The 15,019-nt window shown below is 37.6% G+C and overlaps 1 protein-coding gene across 2 annotated transcripts in view; it reads right to left on the bottom strand.

Moving 5' to 3' along the window:
- Positions 1 to 7,554: 7,554 nt before the first annotated feature.
- The window catches only part of WAPL (WAPL cohesin release factor), a 64,440-nt gene continuing 56,975 nt past the window's right edge, over positions 7,555 to 15,019 (bottom strand). The window contains exons 15-19 of one of the 2 annotated variants that reach the window (XM_037049373.1): positions 14,613 to 14,820; positions 12,247 to 12,335; positions 10,221 to 10,316; positions 9,805 to 9,890; positions 7,555 to 7,684 (exon numbers count right to left, since the gene is read on the bottom strand). In XM_037049373.1, the coding sequence (XP_036905268.1) occupies positions 9,825 to 9,890; positions 10,221 to 10,316; positions 12,247 to 12,335; positions 14,613 to 14,820 (459 nt within the window). In that variant the 3' untranslated portion in view covers positions 7,555 to 7,684; positions 9,805 to 9,824. Of the gene's footprint in view, positions 9,891 to 10,220; positions 10,317 to 12,246; positions 12,336 to 14,612; positions 14,821 to 15,019 lie in introns of both variants that reach the window. The other variant, XM_037049372.1, reaches the window with a different exon arrangement.

The raw sequence follows: 15,019 nt of genomic DNA on the forward strand, positions 1-15,019 counted from the left end.
ATTTTCTAATATTTTGTTAAAGATTTTTTATCTATGTGATAGCCGGACCCTGACCAGCACCCCAGGAGCCAACAGGAGAGGTGCAGAGGAAGCACCGCATTGCCTGATGAACGAGGCTAGCTTGACAAGCAACATAGATAGACTACCCCCCTCCTCGCCACTATCACCTCAGGACGCCCTGGGAGGAAACCATTTCGCAGAGTTTATGGAAGGCTAGCAAGGGTGGATTGGCTAAGGGAAAAGCCCTCTACTCCCTTAGAAGTCCGGTGGAGACCTGTCAGTCTAGCCCCAGAAGAGACAGGATTGGTTGCGTCCGGAAGTTGGAGCACCTGGCCTGGCCCACAGGCGTAGATTATATAAATTGAGGGGAGAGCCCCCACTCTCTCTAGAACCCACGGCCCGTCCAGATGTGCAGGCCACTGCTTTGTGGCTGGCAGAGGCTAAAGCCAGAATGCAACCTGGAACAAGCCAAGCTCTCTGGATAATCATGCAGCAGCCACCTGCAGTTCCCAAAGGACTGTATTTTTTTTAGTGGAAGAGGGAACTCTGAGTACAGCCTTCAACTAGTCTGACATAGTGACTGGTTTTTCTAGAGGGGATGGACTTTGAGGCAGAAGCCTGCCATCCCGCCAGATTCTGCAGCTTTTGGGCAAAACAACTCTTTTCCTTTCCCACCAAACCTCTGCCTCTGGAATTTGCCCATATGGGTGGCAGTGCGCGGCCGTATCCCACTTCTGTTTGGTAACATGTATGAAATGGTCTATAGCTGTTTCCCCCCATTCTCTGCCTTGTATTAGGGATATGTGGGTGAATAGCAGAGTAGTCTCTGCTCTCAATAAATCTTGGAAGACTGAATTAGGTATTCTTCTTTAAATGGTTTATAATGCACCAGTAATCTTCTGGCACAGGACTTTTATTTTTAGGAAGATTTAGAAATATAAATTGCTTTTTATAGAAATAGTGCAAATCAGGTCTTGTATTTTTTTAAAAACACCTAACTTTTTTTTTAAAGATTTATTTATTTATTTACCTTTTAGAGGGGAAGGAGAGAGGGTGAGAAACATCAATGTATGGTTGCCTTTTGTGCGTCCCCTGCTGGGAGTTGGCCTGCAAGGAAGGGGCCTGCAACCCAGGCACGTGTCCTGACTGGGAATCGAACCAGTGACCCTTTGCTTCACAGGCCTGTGCTCAATACACTGAGCCACACCAGCCAGGGAAGGTTTCGTATTTCTTGAGTCAATCTTGGTAAGTTCTGCTTTTCAAGGAATTTGTTCACCTAAATTGTAAAACTTACTGGCTTAAGTTGTTCATGATATTCTTTTAAAGGTCTATAGACTCTATAAATAGCCCATCTTTCATGACATTGATAATTCATAATTTCTTTTTCTGGATTGTTCTTACTAATCATCTATCAATTTATTAACTTTTTGAAAAAACAAATGTTGGCTTTGTAAATTTTTAAATTTCTGCTTATTTTTCTAACTTCAAGTAGAAATTAAGATGGTTGATTTGAACGAAGCCTTCTTCCTAAACGTGTCGCTTCTTTTCCTCCAAGCACTGCTTTAGCTGAATCCCACAAATCCTTGTATTTTCATTGTCACTTGGATTAAAGTACTAATTTCTTGTTACTTTTGACTATTTTGTATGTTTAATTTTCTAATATTATTTCCTACCTATTGTACTGTATTGACTCCCAATATACTTCCTGTGGTCAAGGATTCAATCATCTGAAATTCATTTAGACTTGTAGTATGACCCATCATATGATCTTAGAAACTTTCTTGTGCATTTGACAAATTGAGTGTACTGTACAGTATCAGTTAGGTCAAGGTAGTTGATATTGTCATTCAGATCATATTTATTAAAATATATCCTATCAATTCCTGAGTGTTGTTAAAATATCAAACTATAATTGTGACTTTGAGTTTTTGTTGATTTTAACAGCCCTACTATCAAGATGCACACATAATTGGCCTTTTTTACTGATTATCACTCCAAGTTTATAATTAGTGCTGGCATGGCACATCTTTTCCCATCCTTTCTTTCAAACTATTTGTATATTTGTACTTAACGTCTCTCCACCTTTTAGTTTAACAATCACTGCCTTTTAACTGAGAATCTGTTTCTTACATTTAATACATTTATTGGAATCATTAGGTTTAGTGGACATCCTTTGTTCCTGTTTTAGGAGAAAAGCATTTTTTTGTGTTTTACTTATATCTATTTGTTGCTATTTGTTTCTATTTTTCTTATCGTTTTTTTCTTTCCCCACCTTCACTTGGTCAATCATTTTTGTGTTTCATTCTGATTCTTGTAAGCAGCTCTAGCACTTCCCATTATTTTTTACTGGATGTTGTAAGGATTTTAACATAATATAAATCTTTATATTAAGATTAATGAGACTTGAAACAGAATTGTTCATTTACCTGCATCCTCTGAAATACAATTCTGGATAGGAGAGAGTTCCTTTAGATAACTGAAAACTAGGTAGTATACAGATATGGTTTCTATTTTTGCTCCTTAACTTAGTACATGGTCTTTCGAGTTTTCAAACTGCAAATACAAAAGCTAAGTAAACAGGTTTTACCAAAACACTCAACTGTATTTTTTAAATTTTAAAAACTTTGTACATTATTAATCTATGCACCCTGTATTAGAAGACTATTAACTGACAGAGAATAGTGCAAACCTTAGTTTTTCCTTCTAATGTTAAAAACCTGAAAGATGTGTTTAAGACATTTTACTCCAAAGTTTGTCCCATCTTGCCTCTGTGTTATTAGTCATTACCAAGATATTAATACAAATTCTGGGGACAATTTCAGAAACTCACTGTTAAAAGTAAACCAAACCAAACTTGCCCTGGCTGGTGTGGCTGAGTGGATTGAGCTCCGGCCCATTAACTAAATGGTTCGATTCCCAGTCAGGGCACATACCTGGGTTGTGGGCCAGGTCCCTGGTTTAGGGCATGAGGGAGGCAACCAATCTGTCACATGTTGGTATATTTTTCCAACTGTCTCCCTCGCTTCTCCTCTCTAAAAATTAAAGAAGATAAAAAATATGAACAGTGAAAGGACAGGAAACTCCGTTACTAACAACCACACCTAAAACAAAAGCGAACTAAGAGGACAGCTAGATCGGGAGCAGAAACATAGAAATGGAGATCACATGGAGGATTAGCAACAGGGGAGTGGGAGGAGGAGAAGGGGGGAGAAGGTACAGAAAATAAGTAGCATAGATGGTACGTAGAAAATAGACAGGGGGAAGGGCAGGAATAGTATAGGAAATACAGAATCTAAAGAACTTGTGACTCATGGATGTGAAGGAAAGGGAGGGAATGGTGGGGGAGGGGTGTGCAGGGTGGAGGGGAGTGAAAGGGGGGAATGGGACAACTGTAATGCCATAATCAAAAATATATATTTTAAAAAATAAAAATAAATAAAAATTAGTAAAATCTTTAATTAATTAATTAAACCAAACTCAATTACCTCCATAATATGAAAGCTATTACTCCAAGTGTCCAAAATAGTCCAGTAAGTATTCTACTGTTATTTAGAACATTTAAATTTCCCAACAGAATTAGAACAGAATTGTTTGGGGAAAGCTATTTACCAAGACCAAGGTTTGGAACACTATGCTAATGCTTCACATATATTGTCTTACTTAATATTCACGTCGCTTAGGTAACTACTTACTACCCCCTTTTTCTAGTTGAGGAAACAGAAGTTAGTTCAAAAGTTTGTTCAGTCAATAAAACAAATGTTACTAATATTCAAATTTTACATATGTGATTTAGGTCCTTCTATATCCATACCTTGCATTCTCAAACATGGTTCTACACTGTTTATGTAAAGGGGGAAAGCAGACTGAACTCCCAGGAGAGGTCCTTCAATCCAGTTTTGTGGTTAAAAGAAGTGAGGAGAGGTGCACTTGTACTGGGTTGGCCAAAAAGTTCATTTAGTTTTTTTTCTGTAAGATGGCTCTAGTAGTGCTTAGCTGTCTTTAACTTCATTCAGAACAATTTCATTAGACTGTATCGTGACAGCTGTCGTATCATTTTTTTAAAAAACACCAAAACTGAATTCTTGTGCAGTCATTTTAACACTGAAGATGGAAGATAACATGCAACATTTTCAGATTATAATTTATTATTTCAAGAAAGGTAAAAATGTAACTGAAACACACAAAAAAAGGTTTGTTCAATGTATGGAGAAGGTGCTGTAAATGATCAAACATGTCAAAAGTGGTTTGTGAAGTTCTGGTCAAGATAGTGGTATAAGCAGACATGGCTCACCTCTCCCCACCACATCAAAACTACAACTGAAATATAGAACCATCACTCAGAACTGTCAGAAACTGAGTTAAATGGAAGTCTGACAAGTAAGACATTAAACACTTCCACTAAGACTAGTAGGAGGAGTTCAGACACAGAACAGATTGGTCCCACACCCACGTGAGGTAGGCAAAAATTTCGGAGGGTTATCTTCAGGAGCAAGGAGTCCCAGCCCTACATCAGACCCCCAGCACAAGGTTCCAAGGCCAGAAGATAAGTCCCCACAACTTCTGGTTGCAAAAACCAGTGGGGATTTTAGTGGAAGAAACTTCTGAAGCCCAAAACAGTTCCTCTCAGAAGAAAACACATACTGTCTCACCTACTCAGACTCACTTCCTCTGACCTCCAACACCAGGGTACTGCCACTTGAAAGACACCACTGATATACAGGGACAAACTCAAGTGTCTAACATCAAGAAAAGCAAAGGCCATTGCCCCTTTTCTCAACCCTCCCCCCAACAAAGCCAGTAGGCTAGTGCCGTATCTGAGACTCCATCAACCTGGCATACAATGTTTGACCTGCCTTGGAGATCCCTAGAGACTCTGCCCCACCCACCCAAGCTGGTTTGCAGTATGAATGGCTGGTCTTGGCTTATGCTTCACAACTTCCTAAATCTTATCAAAGAGCTGGCCAAAGTGAGCTATTATAGGCCTAGCACTAGCAGCAGCTAGCCTAGATTCACAACCTGGCTTTGCTTGGGACTCTCCAGCACAAATAGCAGCCATCTGATTGCTTGACAGCTCAGGAAGGGTGGCCCTGCAGCAAAACACAGGTGAGGACCTTGGCCTGCACCAACCGGGACACCCTAAGGCCAGTGCACCCAGTGGACAGCTACAGACCATACCAGAGCACTACCACCCTACCCCTGCACAACTGATCCTCTGCAGAGCATGGAGGTTGGTGGTCGGTGGTCACAGCCAATCTTTGCAGCTGACTGGCCTGGGTAAATCCCGCCCATTGACCTGCCAACAGCAATCAAGGCTCAACTACAAGAGGAGGATGTACTCAGCCCACATGAAGGGCACACCTCACGTAAGCAGCTTTGGGTGTTAGAGGATGCTGGGCCACTGGACCCTACAGGACACCTACTACAATAGGTCACACTACCAAGACACAGAGACAAAGCAACTCTACCAAATACATAGAAACAAACACAGGGAGACTGCCAGAACAAGGAGACAAACATGGCCCAAATGAAAGAACAGATCACAACTCCAGAAAAAGAGCTAAATGAAATAAAGATACGCAATCTATCAGATGCAGAGTTTAAAACACTGGTTATAAGGATGCTCAAGGAACTTAGTGAAGACCTCACCACAGCATCATAAAAAAAGGTCCAGTCAGAAATGAAGGGTACTCTAATTGAAATAAAGAACAATTTATAGGTAAACAACAGTGGAGTGGATTAAGCCAGGAATTAAAGCAGTAAGATTTGGAACACAAGGAAGAAAACAAACAAAAACTACTACCAATCAGAAGAAAAATAACCCATAAAAAAGAGGATAGTTTAAGCAGCCTCTGGGACAATTTCAAGAGGTCCAACATTCACAGGAGTGCCAGAAGAGGTAAAGAGCAAGAAATTGGAAATCTTTTTGAAAAAATAATGAAAGAAAACTTCTCTAATTTGGTGAAGGGAAGAGACATGCAACTCCAAGCACAGAGTCCCAAACAAGATGGCTGCAAAGAGGTCCACTCCAAGACACATAATTAAAATGCCAAAGGTTAAAGAGAAAATTTTAANTCAAGAGGTCCAACATTCACAGGAGTGCCAGAAGAGGGTAAAGAGCAAGAAATTGGAAATCTTTTTGAAAAAATAATGAAAGAAAACTTCTCTAATTTGGTGAAGGGAAGAGACATGCAACTCCAAGCACAGAGTCCCAAACAAGATGGCTGCAAAGAGGTCCACTCCAAGACACATAATTAAAATGCCAAAGGTTAAAGAGAAAATTTTAAAAGCTGCAAGAGAGAAATTAAGTACCCACAGGGGAGATAGTTTCCAGAAGACTGTCAGCTGAGTTCTCAGAAGAAACTCTGCAGGCTAGAAGGGACTGGCAAGAAATATTCAAAGTCATGAAAAGCAGGGACCTACAGCCAAGATTGCTGTACCCAGCAAAGCTATCATTTAGAACAAAGGGCAGATAAAGAGCTTCCTAGACAAGAAACAACTAAAGGAGTTCATAGCCACCAAAGCAATATTATATGAAATATTTTCGACTTAAGAAAAAGATCATAACTATGAACAATAAAATGGCAAAAAAAATATAAATCTAGCAACAACTGAATCTAAAAAAACTAAGCAAACAAGAACAGAGACAGTATCATGGATATACAGTGTTTTGATGGTTGTCAGATGGGAGAGTTGTGTAGAGGAATGAGTGAAGAGGTGAAGGAATTAAGTACAAATAGATAGTTACAGAATAGCCATGGAGATTAAGTACAGTATAGGAAAGAGTAGCCAAAGAATTTAAACACAGGACCCCTGGACATGAACAAGGGGTGGGGGGCATTGCCCAAAGCAGCGGTGGGTGCTCAGGGGGCAAAGGAGGAAAACATCAGGACAACTGTAATAGCATAACCAATAAAATGTAACTTTTTAAAAAGCAGTTTGTTAAATTTCTCTGTACTATTGACATTTTGGCCAAATCTTTGCTGTGGGGCTGTCTTATGTATTGAAAGATGTTTAGCAGCACCCCCTGGCCTCTACCCACTAGAAGCCAATAGTGGCTGATAGCTGACATACTCAAAATATCCAAATCAAAGCTATTCGTGGAAATGAAAAATGTGTCTTTTATTTTACAGAAAAAACACATGGACATTTTACCCAACCCAATAGTAATGCATGAAACTTAAAGGCTAACAACTAAGAAGAAACAAAAAACTAAAAACCAGCTGTAAAAACTCCGTCTTAGGTCATATTCAGAGGCACAAATGAGTAAAGGAAGTTTGTAATAAACACACCAAAGACCTAACTACACAACCAGAAAACCACTATACCTAATGAACCTGAGTTATTCAAAATCAACATTATATTCGTTAAGTATTATTAAAAACATGGAAAAGTACATAATATTTAACAAAAATCGGTTAAATTTTTATGTGTAGGTTGAAAGTGTTAAATTCACTTAAGTGACACATTATGTTTCCCATTAGTCATCTGTATCAAATTCAGGAGAGACTGCTTCCTCCAAAAGTTTAATAATAGATTTATGTTAAAGACAACATGTGTATTGAAAGTAGCAATTTTATTTGAGTTAAAATTATTTACAAAAACCCAAAGACATACTTCATGAAACTGGTACAAACTATTTTTTCCTGCCGTTGGCTTTTGCTCCAAAGATCACAGCTGAGAAATACTGTATAAAATAAAAATAAGATTGAATTCAGAAAAGTACTCTACTATTCTAATTTCCAATTGGTAATATTTACAGAAATATTTACAATGGAAAAAACATTACTTTAAAACTTTAATTTGTTAAGTCAGCCTCAAGTACCCTAAAATGCAGAGTTCTCTGAGGGTTAAACACACAAATGCACTGCAGTTTGGTGAGGTGATTTCTCCCCCACCTGGCCCCACCAAAATCTACATCTCTATCAGTGCTTGACAATTAGTTATTATTTAAATAACAAAACAAAAAACTGTTAAACACTGAGGTAAATCAATTCTCAAATGATTACCAGTGTAACAGAAAATGTAGTTCGCCCTGATTGTTCTCATCCAAATGTTTTATATTTTTTACCACCTGTCACAAGTCAGTTTTACCAAAAATCTGTTCCTTTTTTTAAATCAATGATTAATAAATATCAATGTACTTTAAAATTAAACAAAATATATCTAATGCGACTTTAAGGATTTCATTTACTGATAAGCTTTTAAAATAGCTGGCTAGGCTAGCTTTTATACTCAGGGCAAATACAACCTCAGTCTTTCCGAAGTTACACTGGCATACTATGCTCTCAAAAGGTGATGGGTGGGGTCGGAGTAGGTAGGAGGAAGAAGAAAATAATTTGCCTGCAACCAGTTACTTCCTTATAGATTTCCCAACAATCTGCATTATCAAAAATAGGAAGACATTAGAAGGCAGCCACTGCATTAAAAAACATTACAGCTGGCACTGATACAAGAGCCCCGATTTGTCACTTTATACAAGGAAATAACAAAGTCTAAATGAGTAAAAATTAGACTTTTAGCTATTTTCCCCAGTACACACCAAACTAATATTTTTATGGCTTCAAGTTTTACAAATCCAATAAAGAAACATGATATAACTATCTGAAAGGTATTTAAAAATATTAAAGAAATAGATCTCTGGAACGCCTGTGTTTAGGCCCAATCAATTTTAAGATAAAATGTATAACCAGTGGTCTGAACAATAATACAAGAAAAATTTGCAATGTTGTTAAATTAAATATATGTTTTGTGTTTCATGACTGTTTTCCAAACAACACACTGCTCTGTGAACTAAGAATCTGAATGGAGGGGAAAAAAAAGGATCTTTTCTACACCAGCAATTTAAGGCTTTGCGTTTATGCATTTGATCCTGTCACTCTACAGAAGAATATACACGTTACTGGAAACATGAATTCCACATTGGTGTTTTAGCTTTCTTATATTTACTGTACTGAACATTAGAAAATATATCTGGAGAGTCCTCCAATAAAACTTAATAATGTTTCAAGAGCCTCCCCTAACATTAAGCGTAAACTACCCTGGGTTTGTCTATTTTGCTTCAACCTTTAACAGGGCACATCATCTTATACAATAGTCCCTTAAGCTGTTATTTGTTTTCTTGCGTCTATAGTTATGACTTATTATAACATAATGAACATGGTCATGATCCCTAAAAGTGAAAAATGGTTTGATAACCCAAATCAAATCAAGAATAAAAATATGCTATTCATCCCTTGTGTCTTTGGATTCCATCTAACTTTAAATATAGACAGTAGTTCAGGGAACAACAAGAAAAATAATTCACAAAATTATTAGAAGCTTTATTTACGATTGGAATCATTCAACAAAATAGCAAAAGCAAATGAGCCTGAAAAAAGGAACTAAGCTGTTGTCTAGAATGTCCACAGAACATTCGATACCTCAGTAGCTAAGCTGCCTTTGCACCTGGCTGGCATGACAACAGTGGCTCAACATACACAGCAGTTGCACTAACAGCAGCACAAATATTCCCCTTAAAACTTGCCCAGACTAAAGCAAGAAAACAAGGGGATAGTATAAACTCTGCCAAAGTAAGTGTAATTAAATACTGCATGGAATTAACAGCCTGAACCTTTTCCCTCATTTTTGATAGCTGCAGATTGATGTAGTAACTGTCATTTAGCAAATGCAGAATGCATGACGAAGAAATCAGGAGGCCTTAAAAATCCAAATGTGAATGATACTGATGAATGTTCTTGGTATATCTTCAAGGACTTCTTTCATGACTTTTCTTTGTCTAAGAATAGCTCCAGCATTACCAAGCACCTGAAGCAAAGGTAAAGCAGCTAGCAATGTTCCAAGTATTCAATCACTCTAGAGATAGATTTCTGGCCTGTGGTTCCAACAGCACACTGAAAGGGGAAGGGTAAGGTGGGTAGAGAGGAAGTAACAATTAATATTTCACAATTTTTTAAAAAGTATTACAGCAAAGCATCAATCCTTTAGCTTTACTAAACTGAACACTATGAATCAAAAACAGTGAGATTACACTGTGGCATTGATAATATAGTTATCAATATATTTGGCCATAATACTTGACAAGTATCTTTAAAAAAATAGAGCATACTTCTTAAAAGATCCATTTGCCTTCCATTCTATGGCCATAGTATTTTTATTTCTACTGACATTAATGTACCATACTTATATATAAAACCATAAAAGTTACAATAAAAGTTACTTACAGTAAGATTCATAAAGCTCAGGAATTTTTTGAGCATCTCTGTCATTATTGAAAAGTCCCCTTCAGGAAGATACTCCCTCACAGTGGTCACATTAATCTAAGGAAACATCCAAGAAGTATTAGTCAGTGGCAGAAAACATGAGCTTGACCTTGCACTGTGTTGGTGGTTTTGGCACACATTCTGTTCCAAACTTCTGTAGGGTCACTGAAACTCCTTGGTTAACATACAATTTCCTTTTTCCATACTCCCTAACTGTGCCTGCATGTGTGCATGTGTGTCCTCATTCCTTCAAAAACCCTAGCCCATCCTACCTATAGAAAGGAAAAAGGTAAAGCTGTCAAGCTATAAAAGAAAACTATGTGTGCATATTTACTTTTGTAAATACACAGAAAAGTGCCTAGAAGAAAATATGCTGTTGAATATGTATATTTGTGTGTATGTTACAGGGGAGGGGTGTTAGGAGAGGAGGAGGAAGGAGTGCAGATTTAAAAAGTTACACTTCAGCCGTGGCTGGCGTAGCTCAGTGGATTGAGCGTGGGCCTGCGAACCACACGATCGCGGTTCGATTCCCAGTCAGGGCACATGCCTGGGTTGCAGGCCAGTTCCCAGCAGGGGACTCATGAGAGGCAACCATACATTGATATTTCTCTCCCTCTCTCCTTCCCTTCCCCTCTAAAGATAAATAAATTAAAAATCTTAAAAAACAAAACAAAACAAAAAGCCCTTCACATTATCACTGTGCTTCTTTCTTCCAATCTTCCAATCTCAGAAAAGAGAAGTTAACCTTTCCACTACGCAACAGACACTTTCTCTTGCCTCCGGAATGCCTAAAAAACCCCTTACTTTTGTTTTAAAATGTTGCTCTTCTACTGGTCCCCTCCCTTTAAAAAGAAAACCAAAACAAACAAACAAAAAAAAGGCAAAACAACTGAACCCCCACCCCATGAGTTCCCCATTTTAAAGCAGACTCTCCCAAAGCCAGAACCATCCACTTCTGTGCTCTCGGCATAGGACTGACTAGACATTCACACTTCTTGTAGCTAAATCACAATGACCTAAATCTCCATTTTCCTGGCCAGTGGGTACTTCAAACAAAAGCATGTGAGCCAATACTGGCCAAGAAGAGGGGAAGTCTGCTTATTGTGGTGGGTGGGGATGGGTCCTACGTGGGGAAAAAAATATTACTCTGAAAAAGAAATATACATGAAGAAGCCACCATTTTCTGCTGCATATATCTAGAGCCAGCACAGGGCCATGAGGACAACTAGCAAAGGAAAAGTAGAGTTTAAAGACAGAAATTATCTGAGTCCCTGGTATAACTGAGGCTAGACTTTTCCATCTTAAGCCAAGTGAACATAGGTTTTATATTATGCTCTTCTTTTATTTCAACCTAAGGGATGCGAATTGATTCATCATCCATTAGTCAAGAATGTTCTCATTAAACCCAATATATTCTTACTTTGGAATGTACCTTTGAAAGTTCACCCAAATTCAAAATAGTCATGGGAATTTAAGATACAGCACAGGAAATACAATCAATAATACTATAATAACTGTTAGTGCCAGGTGGGTACTAGAAATATAGAACACATAAAGTACATAGGACTATGTGACCACTATGTTGTGCACCTGAAACTAGTACAAAATAATAATGAATGTAAACTATAATTGAAAAATAAAATGTAAAAAAGTTCACCAAATACTTTAAAGTTATCTTAAAAATTAAAAATTTTTTATTTATTTTTAGAGGAAAGGGAGGAAGAAAGAGAGGGAGAGGAACATCCATCAGTTGCTTCTCTTACACCCTCAATTGGAAACCTGGCCTGCAATACAAGCATGTGCCCTGACTGGGAATCAAACGGGCGACCTTGCAGTTTGCAAGACAATGCCCAATCAACTAAGCCACACCAGTCAAAGTAATAAATAAGTTAATTACTTATTTGTACCATTATTACTTAATGGTATGAAGCTGTCAGAACAGAATCTTTTTTTAGCGCACATAAAACGACACTGAACTATTACTTACTGGACTCTCCTGGCAGAGACACCCAAGAAGCAGTGCTGTATATGAGGCCACAATGCAATCCTCCATGTGTTTGCCAGCATGCTGAAGGGCTAAGAATAAACAAAAAACTGTTAACAGTATATCAGAAAATAAAAACTCAAGAAACCAGCAAGTCTATTCAACTCTGTTAGTTACCTTTTCTTCAAAATTGTTGAATACTGATAAATGATACTAAGATAATGGAATAACAACAAAAAAATTTCAGATAGAAGATATGAGATCATGGAAGATAATATAAGAGCTAAAACCATTAAACTCTTAGAAAAAACATACTCAATCTCTGTGACATTGTTAGGAAATGGTTTCTTAGATACAACACTAAAACCACAAATGACAAAATAAAAAAACAGGGAAGTTGGACTTCATTAAATTTAAAACTTTTTGTTTCAAAAGCTATCATATACCATCAAGAAAGAGAAAAGACAACCCTCGGAATATATCTGCATATCATGTACCTGTAATCAGGGCCAGGTATCCAAAATATATAAAGAATTTGTGCAGCAAAAAGACAAAGTAACAGATATTTCTGCAAAGATATGTAAATGACCACTAAGCATGTGAAAGATGCTCGACACAATTTATTACCTAGAGAACTGCAAATCAAGTGACATATACCTTCATACTGACTAGGATGGCTACAATGAAAGAGACAAATAACTGAAAGGATACAGAGAAACTGGAACCCTTATGTGTTGCTGGTAGGAAATTAAACTGGCACAGCCACTTTGGAAAATAATTTAACAGTTGTACATGAAATGTTCATAGCAGCATTATTCCTAACAACCAAAGGTTGTCACAAACCCAAATGTCCATCAGCTGATGGCTAAATAAACAAATGGGATATGTATATGTGATATATACATACTGTGGAATAACATTTGGCTATAAAAATGAAATTAAGTACTGAGACATGCTATAACATGGATGAACGCTGAAAACATTAGGCTAAGTGAAAGAGGCCAGTCACAAAGGGTTATATTGTATTATACTATTTATATGAAATGTCCAGAATAGGCAAATCCAGAGGCAGAAGTAGATTAGTAGTTTCTAGCAGCTAAGGAGGGAAGAACAAGGGATAATTGTTGTTCATGGGTACAGGGTTTCTTTTGGGGGTGATGAAAATATTCTGAAATTAAACAGCGATGATGACTGCACAACTTTGTGAACATACTGAAAACTACTCCATTGTTTACTTTAAAAGGATGGCTTTATCTTATATGAGGCTGAACTGTATCCCCCACCCAATTTATGTGTTGACCTCAGGATATGACTACACTTAGACATCGGGTGTTTCATTAAAAAGGCAGCTAACTTAAATGAGCCTGTTAGGGTAGGCCCTAATCTAATATTAACTACTGCCCACATAAGAAATTAGAACAAAGACATTCACAAAGGGCAGACCATGTAAAAACACAGGGGAATCTGATCATCTAGAGCCAAAAAGAAAGGCTTTAGGAGACACCAACTGTGATGACACCTAGATGTTGGCCTTAAAACCTCCAGAACTATGAAGAAATTAATTCTTTTGTTTAAGTCACTCAGTCTATGGTGCTTTGCGAAGGTAGCCCTCACAAGCTAATACTTATCCCCTCTAAAAGCTATTATTTAAAAGACTGCTAAGCAACCAAAAATATTATGCCAAAGGAAACATCAAAACTTTGTACATGAGAAAATAAAACATTTATTACAATGCCAGAACTAATGACATTAGATTTGGAGAGTAGTGGGCATAAGAGAAAGAGACTGAGAAGCAATGTTGATGCTTGCTTCCTAACTGGGTAAAAATGATCATATTATCTAAATTTTCAAAATTAAGTGACATGAAATTACAAGTGGCTATTTTGCAGAACTTGGATAAATCAAGTATCATGGTTCCTGACAACAGTAGGTAACGTCTGGTTAATGAAAACACTACCTTCAGTATATTCCTTACTGTGTTTCCTACCAACTATGCATATACCATTTGAGAATGATGATTTTTTGACAGGAGATCTCAGTTTATAAAGTGAGGCCAATAAAAGAATCTCAAAATTTCAAAACTGTAAAAACCTTTAGAGAACAAACTGTTTGGCTGCTTCTCTTTACAGGTAAATAGCTTGGCCCAGGAAGGAAAGGCAGGCCCTTCTGGAACTGCACATATGCTTCTTCACTGCCAGGAAGCCAGCAAAGTACTCCTATGAGCACTGAAATATCAAAGCTTGTGTGCACTGAAGTAAAGAGGCCATAAAACAGATTAAATAAAAGATTATAACATGAATTAAAAGTATGTTCTGAAGAAAAACACGCCACTATTTTCCATTTGAATACACCACCCAAAATAAGTATACCTTTATTGAGGTCAAGTTCTTCATCCTCCTCCTCCTTCTTATGTTTCTCTTCTGCACCATCAGTCTTTTCAGTTGATACCCACTGTATTTCTCCACTTGTTTCTTGCCACTCTCCACTCTTATCATGCTGAGTGGTGGGAGCATCTTTGATTAACTCATCTGTTTTACTTTCTGCCAACTGGGCTGCTCGCTCTCGCTCCAGGAATAGCTGACAAAAATTATTTTGAAGATCATTAAAAAGAGATCACCAACTAACATATATGTACTCCAATATAACGTTTTTTTTTTTGTTTTTAAACATCACTAACTCTAGGAAGCATGTTTTCTGATCGAAAGGTTAAATATCAGATGAGATCAGGCGTGTTCAGGATAGTATGGTACTAGCCCAAAGGTTAAGTATCAATAAA

Source organism: Sturnira hondurensis, unplaced genomic scaffold (assembly GCF_014824575.4).
Source record: "Sturnira hondurensis isolate 20B ecotype Veracruz unplaced genomic scaffold, ASM1482457v3 Scaffold0006496, whole genome shotgun sequence".
Classification (NCBI taxonomy): domain Eukaryota; kingdom Metazoa; phylum Chordata; class Mammalia; order Chiroptera; family Phyllostomidae; genus Sturnira; species Sturnira hondurensis.